General features: G+C 43.2%; 1 protein-coding gene and 1 pseudogene across 1 annotated transcript in view; both read left to right on the top strand.

The window, feature by feature from the left end:
* The window catches only part of ANKIB1 (ankyrin repeat and IBR domain containing 1), a 172,008-nt gene extending 150,799 nt beyond the window's left edge, over nucleotides 1–21,209 (top strand). The window contains exons 15-20 of the mRNA XM_088443856.1: nucleotides 7,044–7,189; nucleotides 8,167–8,345; nucleotides 17,719–17,770; nucleotides 19,090–19,198; nucleotides 19,720–19,763; nucleotides 19,870–21,209. Of these exons, the coding sequence (XP_088299982.1) occupies nucleotides 7,044–7,189; nucleotides 8,167–8,345; nucleotides 17,719–17,770; nucleotides 19,090–19,198; nucleotides 19,720–19,763; nucleotides 19,870–20,583 (1,244 nt within the window). The 3' untranslated portion in view covers nucleotides 20,584–21,209. The remainder of the gene's footprint in view (nucleotides 1–7,043; nucleotides 7,190–8,166; nucleotides 8,346–17,718; nucleotides 17,771–19,089; nucleotides 19,199–19,719; nucleotides 19,764–19,869) is intronic.
* Nucleotides 11,280–11,398, top strand: LOC148508908 (5S ribosomal RNA; annotated as a pseudogene).
* Nucleotides 21,210–21,456: the final 247 nt, after the last annotated feature.

The raw sequence follows: 21,456 nt of genomic DNA, 5'->3' as shown, positions 1-21,456 counted from the left end.
CCAAGGTGTATATACCTTGTCTTATTCGAGCGGTCCGCTCGGCTTTAGTTATTGAGGATATTGATCCTTCGGTGGCCACATTCATATATGCCTTTTTAAGGATATTAAGGGTGAGGCTACGGTGTTCCCTCTTTCTGATCAATTAGTGGATCATTTAGAGGAGGCGTGGAAAAATCCAGGTAAACGGTTTCAGCCCCAGAGACGCTTAGCCGTGGCTTATCCGTTTGCGGTCAATTATTTTTCTAAGCGGGAATCCCCTACGCAAGTGGATTCACATGTCACACGCCTAGTCAAAAGTGCCACGTTGCCTATGCCTTCGATGTCATCCTTGAAGGATGTCACTGACCGCAAGGTGGAGATCTGCCTCAAATCCGTTTATTCCCTTGCAGGGAAGCATCCAGACCGGCTCTGGCCGTGTGTTGGGTAGCCAGAGCTATGGAGCGCTGGGTGGATAATTTGGAGGCGTCTTTGGACTCTGACTGTTCGGCTGAACAGACCGAGTTGGTGGGCAATCTCCGAGACTCGGCCACTTACATTAATGAAGCGGCCTTAGATATTTGTATGCTCACCTCTAGGATCTCCTCTGCAGCTGTGGCTGCTCGTCGCACCTTATGGTTGCGTTCTTGGAAAGCGGACGCGGATTCCAAAAAGGGATTAGAAGGTCTGGACAGGTACTATTTGGTCCAGATCTGGACAAAATTTTAGTTACGTTGGCAGCAGCAAAATCTGCATGTCTTCTGTCTGCTACGATTCCTTCTAGTGCTGGTGGGTCGTCCTTTTGGCCTCACAGGGTCCAAGGTAGGCCTAAAGTACAGTCCTTTCCACGGCAGGCTGGGGCCAAGAAATTGTCCAAGCCCAAGAAACAGGTCTGGAGTACCAGACGTCCGGCTCCTAGGTCAGATAACAAACCTGCGGCCTGACGGTCCAGGCCTCCTTTTGGGGGACCCCAAAGTGGGGGGTGCCTGCTTCAGTTTGCCCGGTGCTGGTCGCAGTGCATGTTCCAATTTCCCAGAGGGGCCTGGGTTTCTATTCCATTCTATTTTTGGTGCAGAAACCCAATGGGTCTTACCGTTCAATACTAAACCTAAAGGCCCTCAGCAAGTCCTTGAGGGTGCCTCGGTTTCGGGTGGAGACCCTGCGGTCCATTATTATGGAACTGGAACCTGGGGACTACATGGTGTCATTGGACATCCAGGACGCTTACCTGCATGTCCCTATTCTTTTGCGCCATCAGCAGTTCCTCAGATTGGCAATCTGCAACGAACATTTACAGTTCCGGGCACTGCCTTTTGGCCTGGTGACTGCTCCACGGGTATTCACCAAGGTCATGGCGGTCATGGCTGCTCTCCTGTGGACGCAGGGAGTCCGACTGTTGCCTTATCTGGACGACCTCCTGTTGATAGCGGGGTCTCCAGAGCTTCTTTTACACCATCTGGATCTGACGATTGCGGTACTGCAACGTCACGGCTGGTTGACAAACTGGCAGAGGTCCACTCTCACGCCGTCTCAGAGGATCCTGCACCTCGGGGCCTTATTGGACTCCAGGCAGCAGTGGATCTTTGTGACGGAGGAAAAGATCCTTGCTTTGTAGTTGAGGGTGCGCAGTTGTCTGCAGTGTCGTCGAGTGTCGATACACTTGGCAAAGAGGTTATTGGGCTCAATGGTGTCGGTATTCGACATGGTGGAGTACGCCCAATTTCACTCCAAACCTCTGCTGCTATTGATCCGGTCCAGATGGAATGGATTGCCTCAGTGTCTCAAGTCCCAGACGTTGGGGCTCACTCCGGATGTTCGCCTGTCTCTAACCTGGTGTTTGCAGATGACCCACCTCAACAAGGGTCGCCCGTTCTGGGTGGCGAACTGGGTCCTGTTAACAACGGACGCCAGTCTCCGGTGCTGGGGAGCTGTTACGGGTCCACACTTGTTTCAGGGCAGGTGGACTCGGGCGGTAGCGGAGCTTCCAATAAACATTATGGAGCTCCATGCGGTGTCAAGAGCTCTCCAGCGGGCACAGCCGGTTCTCCAGGGTCACCCTGTGCAGGTCCCGTCGGACAACGCCACCACGGTGGCCTATTTAAACCAGCAAGGAGGAACCGGGAGAGTGGTCTTTATTCCAGGACGTCTTTTGGAGTCTGGTGGACAAGTGGGGTCTTCCAGAGATAGACCTCATGGTGTCCCAGCACAACAACAAGTTGCCGGTGTACGGCTCTCGAACATGAGACGAAAAGGCGTCTCTGGTGTATGCCCTGTCCGTCTAGTAGACCTTCGTTTGCCTACCTTTTCCCTCCGTTTTCCCTTCTTCCGCAGGTATTACAGAAATTCAAATCAAGAAGGAGGTACGCTACTGTTGATAGCTTCCGAGTGGCCCAGACGGCACTGGTTCTCCGACCTCCAGAGTCTGTCAGTAGACGTTCCTCTGAGGTTACCATTACGACCGAATCTGCTGTCATAGGGTCCTTGTCTTCACCCGGACCTGACTCGGTGTGGCTGTTGAAACGGTCATGCTAAGGTCCAGAGGGTTTTTCTAGCTCCGTGGTGCAAACCATACTAAGAGCTCGTAAACCTTCCTCGGCAAGAATCTACCATCGTGTGTGGCATACTTTCTTCCGGTGGTGTAGACCTAGAGGGTATTCCCTTAGGGAGTTCCGCCTGTCTAGGGTGTTGGCTTTCCTACAGGCTGGACTGGATCATGGGCTTCGCCTGGCTTCTCTGAAAGTGCAGGTGTCTGCCCTGTCAGTCTGATTTCATCGTAGGATTGCTGCGCTCTCTGATGTGCACACCTTTATGCGAGGTGTTCTTCGCATTCAGCCACCTTTTGTTCCACCGGTGGCGCCTTGGAATTGGGCTGTGGTCCTGAGAGTTCTCTAGGGGCCGCCGTTTGAACCACTGGACTTTAAATGACTTACAGCTGAAACCATATTCCTTCTGGCCATTGCCTCGGCCAGACGGATTTCGGATTTAGGGGTTCTCTCTTGTAGACCCCCTTTTCTGATTTTTCATAGGAATAGGGCGGTGCTTCGCACTCGTCCGGGATTCCTTCCCGAAGTGGTATCCAGTTTTCACATCAATGAAGAAATTGTTGTGCCGGCTTTCAATTCACCTGGACTTTCAGTGGGTGACGCCACTTGGGATGTTGTGCGGGCATTGAGAATTTATGTTGACCGCACTTCTTCTTTTAGGAAGTCGGACGCCTTGTTTGTCCTCTATGGCTTCCGTAAAAAGGGTTCGCCTGCTTCAAAGTAGACTTTGGCAGGCTGGATTCGTATGGCAATTTCAGAAGCTTATCTTCATGAAGGTCTTCCAGTTCCCTCCTTGGTGAGGGCTCATTCCACTAGGTCTGTGGGTCCTTCGTTTGCAACTAGACGTGGTGCCTCTGCAGTTCAGATCTGCAAGGCTGCTACGTAGTCTTCTGTCAATACCTTTGTGAGGTATTACGCTTTTGACATCTTTGCCTCTCAGGATGCTTCCTTCGGGCGGCGGATTCTCCTCTCAGCACAGGAGCGTCCCCACCCTTGAAGGATACTGCTTTGGGACATCCCCAAGGTATCCTGCGGATACCCTATGGACCCTGAAGTAGAAAATATGAGATATGGTAAGAACTTACCCTTGTTATCTCTATTTCTACGAAGTCCATAGGGTTCCACAGGACTCCCGCCCTGTCGCACCTGTACTGCAGATGGGCTTTATTCTGGTCACCGGTTTTTCCGTCTCCCTAGGTGAGAATGTGATTCTTGTGAGTGTCCAGATTTTTTTTTTTCTTCTCTCTCTTTCTTCTCCTCCTCCGGCCTATGGCTTGTGACGTAACTGAGATGCCTTGGCCCGGGGGCGGGGTATAGGAGAGGGACCCAGATGCATCCTGGGAGGCTGAAAACTTTAACTCTGTGGTGCCTGAAGACTGACGTCATCACCTATACCCCAAGGTATCCTGTGGAACCCTATGGACTTCGTAGAAATAGAGATAACAAGGGTAAGTTCTTACCATATCTCATATTATATATATATATATATATATATATATATATATATATATATATATATATATATATATATATATTATTATTATCCTTTATTTATATGGCGCCACAAGTGTTCCGCAGCGCCTTACATAGTACATACAACTAATGGGTGAACAAGAAACAAGTAACATACAGTACATTACAGTACAGGACAAGGACACAACTTATATACATTGCTGAAATAGTGATTAAAGCACTCACAATAAGCTGCCGGGAATTGGCGGTCCCGTGTTAGGTGCCCTAATGGGGAGTAGAGAGTAGAAGAAAATGTAAAGAGAAGCACATGAAGGAAGAGGTCCCTGCTCGTGAGAGCTTACATTCTAAGGGGAGGGACAGACAGACAGGCGTGACACAGAAGGGGAAGATGGGAAGGAAAGAGCATGAGGTGGGTTAGGATGAGTGCTGGAAGGCCTTGATGAAGTAGTGGGTCTTGAGAGCCCGTTTGAAGATTTGTAGAGAGGTGGAGAGTCTGATGGGGAGAGGGAGAGCATTCCAAAGGTAGGGAGCAGCACGGGCAAAATCTCGGATGCGGGAGTGGGAGGAAGTAATCAGTTGGCAAGAGAGGCGGCATGCATTAGTTGAGCGAAGTGGGCGGGCGGGAGTGTGAAGGGAGAGAAGGTCAGAAATGTATGCGGGAGAGGATTTGGTGAGGGCTTTGTAGGCGAATGTAAGAACCTTGAATTGGCATCTGAAGGGGAAGGCGAGCCAGTGTAGGGCTTGAAGGAGAGGGGAAGCAGATGTAGAACTTCTGGAGAGGAAGATGAGCCGAGCAGCAGCATTAAGAACCGATTGTAGTGGAGAGAGGTGAGAGACTGGGAGGCCAGCTAGGAGAAGGTTACAGTAGTCCAATCTGGATATGACCAGTGAGTGGATGAGGGTTTTAGTGGCATCCTGGGTGAGGAAGGGTCTTTTCCTGGAGATATTTTTTAGGTGAAAACGGCAGAACTGCGAGAGGTGCTGAATGTGCGGTTTAAACGAGAGGGAGGAGTCTAGGATAACTCCAAAACAGCGCACTTTGGGGCTAGAGGAGATAGTTGTGCCATCAATAGATAATGAAATTGTGGAAAGTGATGTAGTGGAAGAGGGTATATAGAGAGAGAGAGAGATGCTATAATTTATGTTTAATAATAAGTACATTATAAACCTGTTCCCTTTCCCCCGAGGGTGCAATCCGACTAAAGTGCTGGCCGTGCAGCTGGTTTACTGCTTTGTGCAGCGCGGCCGGCACTTTGGTCGGACAATGCCGGTTCTCGCGACTAAACACCCAGGTTAAGTCGCGAGAACCAGCATTCTCCGACTCAACTGCTTCCCGACTAAGCAAACCATGCGGTGAATTGAATCGCCCCCATTATCTATAAACATTCTCAACAGCTCCGTCATTTTCTTCTTCATCTCAGTCCCTGATGCAAAATGGGTTCCCTTGAGCACAAATTTGACTTTAGGGATAAGAAAGAAGTCACGCGGTGCTATCTCTGGCGAGTATTGAAGGTGTTCTAGCACTGCAATCTGCTTCTCGCCCAAAAACTGCTTCACAGAGAGAGTTGTATGGGATGAAACCATTTTTCCACAACTCTGGCCTCTTTTTCTTGATTCTTTCCCGCAAAGTTGCTAGAACATTTTTGTAGTAATGTTGATTCATCATTTGGATGCGGAGAACACTGTTCTTAAATTTTTGTCACATTTTAATTTGTTTTTGATCTGCAAGGCCTTCATCATGGCCGACCTCCTCATGAACGTCACTAAATCTTTTGTGCCACTCAAACGCACGTGCACGTGACATACAATCTGCCCCCGTAAGCCTCGGTTAGCGTATGGAAATATTCTGTGTTTTTTTTTTTTTCAATGTGACTAAAAGTTTTTTAGTCACCACCTCGCTATACTTTTGAACCTAGCATTTTTACGATGCACAGGAAAAACACAACTTCTTCCAACTCTGTGTAAAAGCAAACTACCTGTGCGAGAGGGGTGAAACTTGCAAAACCGTTTTGGGATAGTCCAAGGTCAATGTTCCCCCACTCCTTTTTAACTCACGCAGTATGGTTTATTTTTTCAAGTACAGTCTCGTTATCTAATAGCCACACCTCGTATATGTCATTTTTTTTTTTTTTAAACAAGCGCATACAAACTGCCTCTAAAACCTACACTGTATTATATGTATTTCCTTCTCAGGTATAACATTCCTGTGTAAAGTATTACCCACTGTTCCCCTCACAGCACTAGACAAGCCACGGTCCCACAACTCGTCCTCTGATTGGTCATTTTGTGCAGGGATAATAAAGGGGAACTCTTTCTATGGCAAATGTTGTTAGACAGATTCACTGCTGTCTAGAAAACAATGGGGGAAGTGTATCAAACCTACTAAAGAGTGGAAATGTTGCCCATAGCAACCAATCGGCTTCTACCTATCATTTTATAGAATATACTTGATATATGCTACCTCAAAGCTGATTGGTTGCTATGGGCAATTTCTCCACCGGTCCTCTTTTCCACTCTTTAGAAGGTGTTGATACATCCCCCACAATGCATCCGGCCTGTAGTCATCTGTTTTCTTATTTAAGGCCAACGAAACAAAATGTCTATATAATAAGAGTCTATGAGAGTAGGAAACCCCTTTAAGCAAAGGATATTGTTTTCAACTTACATTTTTGATAAATATCTACTGTCTGGAGTGACTATGACTTAAAGAGAGCTACAAGTCTAACACCTCCACCCAACACGGTGGTTGGGAACGTCCTGTATAGCGGGGGAATAGCACATTTTTAGCTTTGAAATTTCCCACTACTTACCGTCGGGATGTCGGCGTTGGGATTCTGACTGGTGTCAGAATTCTGGCGTCTGCATCACGACCGCCAGGATTTAAACTACATCCCAATTAGACCTATTCCAGAATTGACCATGGTAAGTTTTTCTCATTAGTGCAGAGGAATGCTGTTACACTGTAATAGGCCAGACTTGTTCATCTTACTGCTGTAACCACACGGCAGAGATTTACGCCGCACTGACCGGTCTGTATGTATTAATTTACAGCTGAGGGGGGCTGCCCAGACACCACGTTTATCGAAGACGCAGTACAAGAGCTTCTGAAGACGAGGCGCATCCTCAAGTGTTCTTATCCCTATGGCTTCTTCCTTGAACCCAAAAGCACAAAAAAAGAAATATTTGAACTCATGCAGGTGAATAAGGGGAAGTTGTCTAATTAGAAACATATTTACACTTTAAAGCTGCATCGGGCTATTAAAAAGAGTCGTGATATGTATAATTTCTCCTTGCCATGGTTAATAATTTATAATTTAATAGATCCCCATGAACTACCATAGAACATGATGTAGTGAGCAGAGATGCTTGGAACACCACTCTGAGCTCTATCTGTGCTTTGACACCATCCCGATTTGTTTAAATTCTAGAACTATAACTATTTGAGTCATTTTGATTTTAAATAGTTTTCAAACTCACCTTTTCTACAAGCACCTCCTAGTCAGCAGCATTAAATGAGAATTGAAAAAAAAAAGTTACATCTACAGATTTTTTTTTTTTTTTTTTAATCACATTGATAATTCATTAGTTATTGTAATGCCAGAAATGTGTGTTTGAACTGAGATTATTGTTAATATTTGGAATTCATAAAGACTCACTAAAACGCTTGTAATACATAAGGGGTTTGCTGGCGATAGTTTTGGACTCTTGCACTTTTACTAGGCCATAGAGAAATTTATGAGAAGGGTATGGCCCCTCAAAAGAGGAACATTTCTGAGGTATTAATAGTAAGCTAATCTTCAGCTGTATACAATCTGCAGTCCCATAATGGTCCCGACAGAGTCTGATTAACAACAGAGACGACAGGACCCCCACACACTGGCGGGCCCACACATAACTACATCACCAGCATGGGGGGAAATGTGGCATGTGTGAACTGGGGTTTCCATGTGGCAGAATTTGAACCGGGGCCAGTAAAGTGTGTGTAACACATTTGTGATGCTGGCAGTATTTACCCATTACAGTTTTTATTAACATGGCCAGCATATCTTATTGACAATTTTATTGGTAGGGGTCCCCATAAACCTTACTCGCACCCTGGTCCCCGATAGTTCTGTACCTGAGACCATGTATAATGAGTGTGTTTCTCAGCTTCCATTTTGTTTGCCCCCCACAGACAGACCTAGAAATGGTGACTGAAGATCTGGCCCAGAAGGTGAATAGACCTTATCTCCGCACCCCCCGCCACAAGATCATCCGGGCGGCATGTCTGGTGCAGCAGAAGCGCCAGGAGTTTCTGGCATCGGTGGCACGAGGGGTAGCTCCCGCTGACTCTCCTGAAACTTCGAGACGCAGGTAATTACCTATTTAGTGCCATTGTGCAGTTAGCATAAATATGCTGTAACCCATATCCGCTAACTAGATAATAGTCGTTAGTCAGTTTACTGCAATGAAAGATGTCTGGTTGCAATAGCGCACTGCACTTGTCCCAACATAATGGTTTGCTTTTCCAATCTGAATTTTTTTATATATATATATATATATATATATATATATATATGTATGTATGTATGTATGTACGTATGAGAAATTATAGCGCCAAGGAGAAATGAAATTCCAATTAGAGTTAAAACCCGTCATTCAGATGATCAGTTTTTTTTAAAGAACAAAACAAAGCACTCCCCATAGGTGTGGGTGTCAGCTTATCAGTAGAAATATTAACAATGGTGATTTGTTAAGAAAAAAGTGTATAAATAATAAAACTGATATATAGCGCACTGTGCTAAGTAATCACAACCAAAGTGTAAATGATACTGAACAATATCAATATATAAACATAATGTGCAATTATCGCAATGTAAAGTGTATAACGTGCATTAGTAATAAATATGGTGAAAATCAATTCTTAAAAAATATATATAAATTTAATTACAAAAAACCCTGAATATACAAGGCATCAACATACAATAGAAATAAAAAATGCCACTGACAGATGTTAAAAAACAGTTAGCATAAAGGAATAAAAATGGGGGAGAGAGGAAATAAATAGGGAATGGCTTATCTGGATATTAAAGGTAAGTTCATGGAAGGCGGATTCAGGAGTCTCCAACGCGTTTCGTCCAATTGTTGGACTTCTTCAAGGGATGTGTAACTCCTGTGGGGTATCTGGTATAAATACCCACATGCTGGGACTAGCTGAGCAGTGATTTCCGATTGGAAGTGACCTCACTTCCGGTTTACGTTAATTAGATATTCGTTATACTATGTAAAACCAACCATATAGTTATAAAATTGCTGGATAAAATTGCTGGATAACAGAATCGCTCTTATAGAAATAAGATTCTGTTCATAATATAATCCGGGCATCACGTGGTATTAGCCCGTCTCTTCATTTTCTGTTAACTTGCTTCCGCCCACACGAGCGCTGTTTTCGGGATCTGATGAGATATTTCCGCCCTTACATCTATGTCAGGTGGCCTGAAGGTCAGGTTTTTCGATATCCACTTCCGGTATGTTGGTGGCCATCTTGCTACTCATTTTGCGAGCGGCGGACATCTTGGTGCTCATGTGGGGCTACGGACTCCATCTTGATATCAGATGAAAATATAACGGCGGCCATCTTGGTACTCAAGATGGGCAGCGGTGTCCATCTTGCTTTTCAATAGTGGTCAACATTGACCATCTTAGTACTCCTATTTCTTATCATTAACGATGGCCCAAATGATTCAAAGTTCAGCAATCTAGTGTCTTTACGTGGCCAACTTGGTACTCTCATGGTACTGTATAGAACTTCCTTATGGCCATCTTAGTATACCCAGACCTATGGAAATCGATATATAAGAAAAAGCATCTGTTTGATTTTCATATATAGTTGCTCCTAAATAAAAATAACATATATTAGTATCAATAATTACTGCCACACATAAGGAATTTTTATGCGACATAATGGCTTTTATCTTAAATCATAATTATTTTAAATTTTTAGATAAATTTTATAAGCAGATTTGTGGCACAGCGATGGGGACGATTTTTGCGCCTAGTTTCGCTAATCTTTTCATGGGATATTGGGAGAAGAATCATATATACAACAACAATCCATTTAAGAAGAATATTATTTTGTACAAACGTTATATAGACGATATTTTAATAATATGGGAAGGCCCGAAAGAGGATTTTAATCTGTTTTTAGATCATATTACGAAAAATAATATGAATCTCAAGTTCACATCCAACATTAATGAAAATTCTATAGAATTTCTGGATTTAATCTTAATGGGAGAAGGAAACAAAATTGTTACGAAAAATTACATAAAAACAGTAGACACGAATAGCTACCTCCACTATAAGAGTGGGCATCTGAGAAGTTGGAAAGAAAATATACCATACTCCACTTTCCACAGAATTAAGAGGAATTGCAGTGAGGCTCATACGTGTGAAGAACAAATACAGTTATATAGTAACAGATTTCAAGAAAAAGAATATCCAGAAAAAGTTCTGCATGAAGCAGCAGTTAAAACTAAATCTATTAAGAGATGTGACTTACTTAAATATAAGGATCAACCTAACAAAGAAGAAAATAGCATTATCCCATTTATAACTACTTTTAATGCACAAGAAAATAAAATTAAGAACGTTTTTAACAAACATTGGAAAATTCTTTTAATGGACCCAGTTTTGAAAGACATCCTCCCTAAAAAGGCTCCAATTGTATTTAGGAAGGCTAAAAATCTCAAGGACACACTGGCACCCAGTATGCTAAGGAACCCCAATACCCCAATACGAACGGCTTTTTATAATTGCCCAGGCTGCTATAAATGCGGCAAATGTAACATCTGCAAGCATGTACATAAACAAAGAAGGACCTTCTACAATTCTACGAACAGCAAGGAATATAAGATAAAAACTAATTTGAACTGCAACTCTACATCGGTGATATACCTGCTGGAATGCACCTGTGGAATCAAATACGTAGGCAAAACCAAGCGACCGGTCAAGCTTCGGATACAAGAACATATCCGAAATATAAAGAACAAAGTTGAAGGACATTTGGTATCTCATCATTTTACACAATACCATAATTCTAATCCGGAAGACTTGACATTCAAATCTATTGAACATGTACTATTGGGAGAAAGAGGCGGAGACCTGGCAAACCAGCTATCCAAAAGAGAAATGTATTGGATCTTCGAATTGGATGCAATGACCCCGCGAGGCTTTAATGATAGCTACGAGATAGCACCATTCTTGTAGATATGTACTGATGGTAGCTAGTGTATCCTTTATGTATTTTTCTACAGTCATACCTCATTATAAGCGCCCAATCTCTTCAGATCTTGGAAGCTAAGCAGTGATGGGCCTGGCTAGTACCTGGGTGGGAGACCAGCAGGGAAGACCAGGAACTGTAGTATGTTATAGGACTCACATCATTTGCACCATCATTTTACATAATTTGTATCATGAGCCTGTAACAGAAGAATGCTGAATTCCATCAAAGAAAAGATCGACCATAAGAAGAAATTCCATATATACGAAGAACTATCCATTGGAAATTGAAGAATAAAAACTTTCTGCAATGAACTTTAATAAAGATGGCTTGCTATTTAAGAAGACTTAATCCTGCCCTTATTTTATTATTCTCTCATTCGATTATCCCCTTATACCTTCCCATTAGATCCCCTTTCTAGATCAGCTTAATTAATTAGTTCATTATATTATTTCATGGGTCCATTGTAATATATTTCCCTTATAGTATTAAAGTTATTGATACTAATATATGTTATTTTTATTTAGGAGCAACTATATATGAAAATCAAACGGATGCTTTTTCTTATATATCGATTTCCATAGGTCTGGGTATACTAAGATGGCCATAAGGAAGTTCTATACAGTACCATGAGAGTACCAAGATGGCCACGTAAAGACACTAGATTGCTGAACTTTGAATCATTTGGGCCATCGTTAATGATAAGAAATAGGAGTACTAAGATGGTCAATGTTGATCACTATTGAAAAGCAAGATGGACACCGCTGCCCATCTTGAGTACCAAGATGGCCGCCGTTATATTTTCATCTGATATCAAGATGGAGTCCGTAGCCCCACATGAGCACCAAGATGTCCGCCGCTCGCAAAATGAGTAGCAAGATGGCCACCAACATACCGGAAGTGGATATCGAAAAACCTGACCTTCAGGCCACCTGACATAGATGTAAGGGCGGAAATATCTCATCAGATCCCGAAAACAGCGCTCGTGTGGGCGGAAGCTAGTTAACAGGAAATGAAGAGACGGGCTAATACCACGTGATGCCCGGGATTATTATATTATGAACAGAATCTTATTTCTATAAGAGCGATTCTGTTATCCAGCAATTTTATCCAGCAATTTTATAACTATATGGTTGGTTTTACATAGTATAACGAATATCTAATTAACGTAAACCGGAAGTGAGGTCACTTCCAATCGGAAATCACTGCTCAGCTAGTCCCAGCATGTGGGTATTTATACCAGATACCCCACAGGAGTTACACATTCCTTGAAGAAGTCCAACAATTGGACGAAACGCGTTGGAGACTCCTGAATCCGCCTTCCATGAACTTACCTTTAATATCCAGATAAGCCATTCCCTATTTATTTCCTCTCTCCCCCGTTTTTATTCCTTTATGCTAACTGTTTTTTTAACATCTGTCAGTGGCATTTTTTATTTCTATTGTATGTTGATGCCTTGTATATTCAGGGTTTTTTGTAATTAAATTTATATATATTTTTTAAGAATTGATTTTCACCATATTTATTACTAATGCACGTTATACACTTTACATTGCGATAATTGCACATTATGTTTATATATTGATACTGTTCAGTATCATTTACACTTTGGTTGTGATTACTTAGCACAGTGCGCTATATATCAGTTTTATTATTTATATATATATATATATATATAATACCAACAGCGGCTGTCACTCCTCCAAATCGCTGCAAAGTCGCAAGGTGCCTGATACAGATCACAGATACAGGTGGATGTTCCCAGTAGGGCACTCTTCGCTCTTAATACAGTAAAGAACCCCCTGGGAACGGGTGGGTTTCAACGTTTCAAGATACTTTAATCTTTTCGTCAGGAATACAAAAATAACATAAAATCCACATACCTTTATAACCGTCACCACACCCGTGCACGCTGCTACAGAGACCTGTCCGGGAGCTGCTGACGTCGATCCAGGGACCAGTACCCTGCTCTCCGTCGCGAGCGCCCCCTGGTGGTTTGGAGCTAATACCTTCACCATGGAAACATGACAACACCTCGTGCACACACAGGACAACTAGAAAAAATGCAGTAGAGGTTTAGAGCTCGCACCTTTATGGAAAAACCTACGGTGACGATCTTATCATCATAACAAACTTGCTAATCGAATGACTGTTGTAACTCATTACAAGAAAAATGCAGGATATTAATAATATGCAACTGTCTTAGCGTAGATGAATACTAAATAAAGCATGTAAATGACAAAAATTCATTCAAACCAAGTGGAGCAACCGTTTATAGTTCATGAATCCAAAACGCCTCCTTTTTTAACAAGGCTTTACCTCTGTCACCACCCCTGATATTAGGTGGAATGTGGTCAATCATTTTATATTTCAGACACGCTCCACTTGGTTTGAATGAATTTTTGTCATTTACATGCTTTATTTAGTATTCATCTACGCTAAGACAGTTGCATATTATTAATATCCTGCATTTTTCTTGTAATGAGTTACAACAGTCATTCGATTAGCAAGTTTATGATGATAAGATCGTCACCTTAGGTTTTTCCATAAAGGTGCGAGCTCTAAACCTCTACTGCATTTTTTCTAGTTGTCCTGTGTGTGCACGAGGTGTTGTCATGTTTCCATGGTGAAGGTATTGGCTCCAAACCACCAGGGGGCGTTCGCGACGGAGAGCAGGGTACTGGTCCCTGGATCTACGTCAGCAGCTCCCGGACAGGTCTCTGTAGCAGCGTGCACGGGTGTGGTGACGGTTATAAAGGTATGTGGATTTTATGTTCTTTTTGTATTCCTGACGAAAAGATTAAAGTATCTTGAAACGTTGAAACCCACCCGTTTCCAGGGGGTTCTTTACTGTATTAAGAGCGAAGAGTGCCGTACTGGGAACATCCACCTGTATATATATATGTATATATATATATATATATATATATATATATATATATATATATGATCTATATATATATATATGATCTATATATATATATATTAATTTTTATCATGCATCCTTTTAATCATGCACCATTAATGGCAGCCATTTTGTTGGCTGAACTAATTATCACCAGAATGTGGTTTGCCTCTAGAAAACAGGAGTATCTGTGAGGCAATTTATGACCATATATTAACCAGGCACTGATTCCTAGTGAATGGACAGGCTGCAGACTCATGAATATATCTTCAGCCTACAAAATGGCTGCCACCGCTGTGTGTTAGATGCTTCATGCCTCAGTGATATACCCTATTTTTTCTCATATACGTTGAGTTAGTGCACAAAGCCTTGGAGGGTGATAAAGGCAGGGCCGGATTATAGGCAGGGCGAACGGGGCGGTCGTCCAGGAATCGGTATGAATTACGTCCGGCGGTTCAAATCCCGACAGCGGCTGCCCGACATGGGTCCCCAGGTAAGTATCTACTAACCTAACAACCCCCCCCCCCTTAACCCTCCTTAGGGGTGCCTAACACTAACCTTCCCCCCAGTATCTAACCCTAATTCCCCCTCTGAGTGTTTAAACCTAACCCTCCCTTCCCTGCCGCCTAACCCTAAGTCCCCCCCATGGGGTGCCTAACCCTCCCTTCCCCTAGCCTAACCCTAACCTCCCGGGGGGGTGCCTAACCTTAAGTCCCCCCTGGGAGCCCTAAACCTAACCCTCCACCCCCCCCTCGGCTGTCCGCAGCAGCACCCGGCATCACTTTGATTGGGATGCCGGGTACCCCCGGCGTCGGTAAAATGACAGGCGTTTTAGATGCCTGTCATTTAACCCTCGCCGGGATAAAGCTGTCGGGAAGCCAGCCATCGGGATTACGTCCGCCGGCTTCCCGACTGCATACCATCGTCCAGGGGCCCCCACACACTGTTGGGTCCCCCACTCATTGCCCTTACCCAGCCCACTCTGCCACCTCCCTTGCCTGTCTGGCTTCCGCAAGCATAGCTGACTCGCACACTGCAAAGTCAGACCCTTCCAACTACTCACCTTCTAGTCCAGGGTCCAGTCGGTTTTCCCTCAGGTAGAGGGTATGCGCTCCTCGGCACTCTGCTCACTTGCCTGGCTCCCCGCTCTACCAGTCCAGGCTGCTGCTGCTCCTCTGTGAAAGTCGGGCCAGTGACAGCACCTCCGCCGCCAGAAGTAAGATGGCAGTGTTCACCACTCGTGGCCACCGGGGTCCTGACAGGTAACGCACCGGTTTCTGGCCCTTCCTTGTATGTGTGTGCGCTTTCTGCCCTCCACTGCCCATTGCGGCTGTGATGGGGGGGCGCCAGCTGGCAACCTTGCACCTGGCTGCCCAGAGATCACCCTCCCTGCCGGCTCTACTGCCCCCAATGTTCCTTACAAATGCCACCTGCCATGTGTCGTACTATCATGCAAGGGCATAGGAGTGGCAACAGGCGGTTAGCGTCAATTTGATTGTTTGGGGCCCCCACAAACCCTAATCCGGCCCTGGATAAAGGAGAGTAGTAGCTCAAAGCAACCAATCAGCTTCTATTTGTCATTTCAAAGACTGTGCTAGATATGACAGAAGCTGATTGGGTTATTTGGGACACTTCTTCCCTTATCTCTGTCCAAGGCTTGATACATCTCCCCCAAAATGACTACGTGTGTAGGCAGTGCATAGTATTTAAAGTTTTTGTTACTGACCTTCACTCATGACCAACATTAAAAGGCCTAGTAAGATATAGCAAAGTGGGGTTTCTTTAAAGAAAAACAGCTGGTGTCGTATTAAAAATAATACATTTATATAAACAGTCTGTAGTCTACCTCTATAGAACATATACAAGCAATAATATTGCACTATAACATTTGTGCTGAAGGGCTTGTAATGGTCTAATTGTGCATAGAATGTTGTGTGTGATTTCCTGATCTATAATTGTATCGCACACATGAATTACATGTTGAAGAATTCTAAAAATATCTCCGCCAGTCATGCGTTTCTCAGCAGTGACTGTATTACAGGAATAGGCAGCTCGGCATTTAACCCCTACCGAGAATCCAGTACTGGTAATTATACAGGTGCAGGTCTTCCCCATTATGAAAGATCAGTGTGTTTTTAGGTCTAGCTGGGATATTTGTATAGGCTGGTAGTATCAGGAAGGGCATGGCCAGACCTTGAATTGATGCACCCCACCCAGATTTAACTCTTCATAACTACATGAAATCCTACTCTATTTTCCCCAGTTGAGGGATGATCCTAACCCATTGGCACTCCTCCCGTGTCCAGATGGTCACATTCTCCACCAAAACATTTTTAATTGTTTTTTGTTAATCAAACACACACTTATAACCCTTTCACATCTCAATTGGCGGGTCACAACTGGGATTTGTACACATGTCCATCCCGAGTGGGACCCGCCTGAGACCCCTTTCAGACTGGCAGCCCAACCTGGCAATAATGCCTGGTTGATGACTTCACCACCTCTTCCTATGCAGTGAACGGGACCCTGGTCACCTCGACGGGATGTAGTTTGGAAGCCGACGGTCTAAATGCCAACCGCTGGCTTCCAGACTTTCTAATCCCGGCGTGGTACTAATGACAGGCGTCGAAAACTCGACGCCTGTCATTAACCAGACGTCGGAAGGCCGACGCCCGGCATACCGAATGAAGGTAGGCAGCGGGGAAGGGGGGGGTTAGGTTTAGGCACTTGGGGGGAGGTTAGGGTTAGGCACCCCTAAGGGAGGGTTAGGGGGAGAATTAGGTTAGCGATACTTACCTTAGGGACGATCGGAATTTTCACCCTTGCCGGGCTGCCGCTGTCGGGATTTGCGTCCGGCGGTAATACCTACTACACCCACCTCCACCCGGGTTACCTGTTCACACCGCACCGCGAGCCGGGTTGCACTCGTATTACCCGAGTTGAAATGCCGGGTCGCTCGACTCGGGTTATTTCAACTGGGCTTTTTCACACTGCGCAATAACCCGAATTGCTGCTCGTTCATGTGCAATAACCTGGGTTATTTGATGGCTATGTGACAGGTATTAGGGTGGACACTTTTTTGTCCTCGACACAGGTAAGCAGACAGTGGCTGTATGGCACTTTTCTGTTACCCAGGACACTAAGTCAAGCAGGCATCTGCATTGTCTAGAGTTATAGCAAATAGAGAACCTCTACTGTACTAAAAATGTCTGCATCGATTTGTTGTTATTGGGGTGCACAGGCTTCGGTATGCTAGTATGAAGATGTGGGGGCTGGCATAGAGTCTGAGAGAGTGAGGGAGTGAGTTCCTGAGTAAGAGGGGAGCAGCACAGGAGAAATCCTGGGTGTGGGTGTGAGAGGAGGTCACCAGAGTGATAGTAAGATGAGGGGACAGGAGGGAATGTGGAAAGAAATGAGGTTGGAGATGTAAGAGGGAGCGATTGAGGACTTTATAAGTGAGGGTGAGTAGTGGATATGGAGCCACTCTGTTTCTCTCCTGCTCATTGCTTTGATGGTACTGTACATTCTTTCTATATAACAAGAGGCTATCTTATTTCAGCTTTGCAGGTGGAACATGGGATTGGGAGTATTTAGGATTTGGCTCTCCTGAGGTAAGTAGTGATTTGCTCCCCCACCCCCTAATGATTATGTATGAAGTCCTTACTTCACTATTACTTGCAGTGCCAGAGAAAACGCCTTCATTTTGTGATTTATTTTAGAGTACGCACAGTTAAGAAATCCACACAAATACAGTACAAACAGAAGATTAAAAATATAAATATATTTATTTTATTAAGTGCAAATACAAAATTGCCGGTACTCCATACAACTTGTACACCTGGTCCTGGTGCCTGAACCAGAAGAACAGTACAATCCCGATACACTGCACCCGCGGAAACGCTGACAATTTAAATACACTTGATTTTTTTGGCATCTGCAATGGAGTCCTGAGAGTGCCGTCTGTTTGGAGATTATTAAGTGTATATTAAGATTGTGCAATCTTAAATTATTCACCCTGTAAATTGTCTTTATTATATCTTTATTTAATTACTTTTAATAAAGATAATATAATTATTACAGTTGATCCTATGTTTTGGACATTTATTTTATTATGTATTATATCGATGGCTCACAATCTAAAGGGATAAAAATGGGAGAATTAGTAAGCGAAAATAGCTATATTAAAAAAAAAAGTCTGGAGACAATTCCTTATGTTCCCTTATACATACATATATATATATATATATATATATTATAGAATAGATATATATATAGATATATATATTGATGTTCGTCAGAATATGGCAATAATATGTTGTTAGTGGTTTGTTGTAGAATATATATGGTGTATTTACTACAACTGAATACCGTAGAACATTATGTATGACAGAGCTGCAGCAGCTTAATAATTTGATTCCTTATATATTCAGTGTAAGAAATATCCCCGTGCAGGTAAAAAAAATAAATGATAATGAATTTCCAAAACATAGGGTCAGTCTTAATAATTTTTTATAATCTTTGATAAAGACAAAATTTGCAGGAAGAATCACTTAAGATTGCAGAGTGCCCCCTAAAAAAAGTACAGACTTGATGAGTTGTGATCTAGACCATTGAGGGTAGATTAGGTTTATTTCTGGTGCTGGAAACCCTATACGGTTTTTTTGCTCTATATATATATATATATATATATATATATATATATATATATATATATATATGTCACTCACACTGTCCTGCTCTCCCTGCTGCCTTTATAACCTTGCGTTGTCCGAGCGGCAGAGAAGCATCTTCCTGTATCTGATCTCATCTGAGCCTTTAGTGCAAGTGAGAATATAATAAATCCCGAATAGCAAATGTGTCCGATACGTATCATATACAGTGCTAGTTCGTGGTGACCAATATTCTGTAATAGCTATATCTGCATGTACAGGAATATGCGGAATTCCAGTATCGGAGAAGGCACCGCCAGCGCCGCCGCGATTTGCACGGTATGAGGAGCAATACTCCCGATCCTGATGATCATACAGAAAACACATTAGGTACATCCTCTTTTATTATTACCTCGTAATACTGTGACCCAAACAGACTGCGGGATAGGATTGCTTAACAATGTGTATTACTGCCTATGTATAGTGTCTGTATCCCTTGTAATGTCGAAGTTAAAGTCTGAGACCAGACCATTCCCGAGGGTGCTGTGTTTGTAAACCCTCCTCCAGAATACTCAAACACTGAGCTATATGTGATCGGTGGGATGATGTCATCTTCTCCTAGCTACAGTGGCCTGGAGGTATTAAGCTAATAAGGGAAATACAGAGAATGCTATTCGTATATTGTAAAGTCTATTCACATAGTGACTTTCATCACTGAAACTGGATCAGATCTATACATGTCCAACCTTTCATTCCCCTCCATCTCATGATCCTCCCAGTCTACCACCCCATCAAGAGACAGCTAACGTTAAAAACATATTTCAAGGGCACTCTTGTGAGTGTATTTACTGTATTTTCTTCTTGTAATTTTTGTGGGGGTTTTTTTGTAATTCTTTTCATTTTATCGTCAGATGCCCTGGAGGTTCGTGGTAGCAGAAGACATGGCACATCCACGGTGAGTTCACGCACTGTCAATAGTGTTTGCAAATTTCAAGTTCACTTTTCCATTGTCCTTAAAAGCCATATGTGTATGCCTACTGTGTCCATTACTTCATTCCCAGGCTCGGAGCTCACTGGATGACGATGATCCCAACATCCTCCTGGCAATTCAGCTGTCTTTGCAAGAATCTGGTCTCAACGTTGATGAAGAAACAAGACAGTTCCTCAACATTGAGTCCTCGTTAGGAGCCATAGGTTCATCTCTGCCCACCAGGCTGGACCCATCTCCGATAAGTATCGACAACACGAGGTCAGCATTGAGTAGTTCCGAACTTCTAGAACTTGGCGAGAGTCTGGTCAGGCTAGGAGCTAGTAATGACCCTTATGCAACAGACCGAATACACTCACACTCATTAATCGATGTCCCAACATCCAGTAGCGACCTTGATTCTTCTAGTCAAGACCCAAACATGAGTGAAAATCTTCTGGGAAACATCATGGCTTGGTTTCACGACATGAACCCTCAGAGCATTGCCCTGATCCCTTCTATGGCATCGGAAACGGACGTTGATTTACAGCCGGCGAGTGTGGATGAACATCCTTCCCCCAGCATAGCGGAGGAACATGCACTTTTTCAGGATGCACTAATAAACGAAGACCCGGAAACGCAAGCAGACGAAATAACTTCTGAGGAGGCGGCACCTCAGGCCGTATCAGTGTCACAGCTTGACGATCACACAAATGACATGACGGGCAGTATGACCAGTTCCGAAGAGATCTCGAGTAGAACTCCTGAGCCCTCAAATGAATGGATTGAACAAGTACATTTGGTATGAACCGAACAAACCGTACTCTAGTAGATAGTGCACAGATGTCATAAATAACCTCAAGATGACATTACTATGTGTTTCAGACCACTGAGAAATCATGGATTACAGTTTTTGGAGTTCCATTACTCTTTTAAACCCACTTGAACTTCAGTTTTTTTTTTGTCTGCATTTAATTAATGGAGTTTGATTTTGCCTTTTTCAAAACGAAAAATAAGTAGGGTGAAATCTATAGTCTAATAAAATGCAGTCATTATGTAGCCTTAGCTTTGTAATACTTTAACTTTTTGAAGTATGGATTTATTTTATTTTTTTTCTTTGTCACTTAGGTTGTTAAAAGAAACATTTGTCGTCTTCTGTCATACCTCAGATTTCCCACATGACGCTGAATTATGTATCACTCCGTTCGTAATATTTCTTTATTTTTCTTAATATATATATATTTTTGTTTAATTATCATTTTTACTCATGATGATTAATTCATTTAAATGCCGCAATTAACCTACAATTTTTGAAAGACTTTGACGTGCAGATTGCATTGGGGGGAGGGGAATCCCCACTGCTTCGTTAGCGAGGTCACCCCCTTACATTTGTAAGTGTGTTCTGACAAAGTGAAATAATTGCATATTCCATAATGGTGTTGAGCATTTACTTTGTATTACTTCCATGTAAAGAGGACCTGTCATATTTTTGTTTGCAGAAATAATCTTGTTTTCATCCTTCTTCCTTTAAGGAAGTTCAATTTGTTTTTAAGAAACAGAACAATGATGTTAGGCAATGGTCCCTCTGTGGGTAACAAAGGTCCTATCCAAAAAACAGTGAAAGATACAGAAAATATGAATAGAACAACAGGGTGAGAGGGGTGGAGATACTGAAGGCTGA

The sequence above is a fragment of the Taudactylus pleione genome, unplaced genomic scaffold (assembly GCF_031769625.1).
Source record: "Taudactylus pleione unplaced genomic scaffold, aTauple2 ptg000335l, whole genome shotgun sequence".
NCBI classification, from domain to species: domain Eukaryota; kingdom Metazoa; phylum Chordata; class Amphibia; order Anura; family Myobatrachidae; genus Taudactylus; species Taudactylus pleione.
This window is presented reverse-complemented; position numbering and strand designations above follow the sequence as displayed.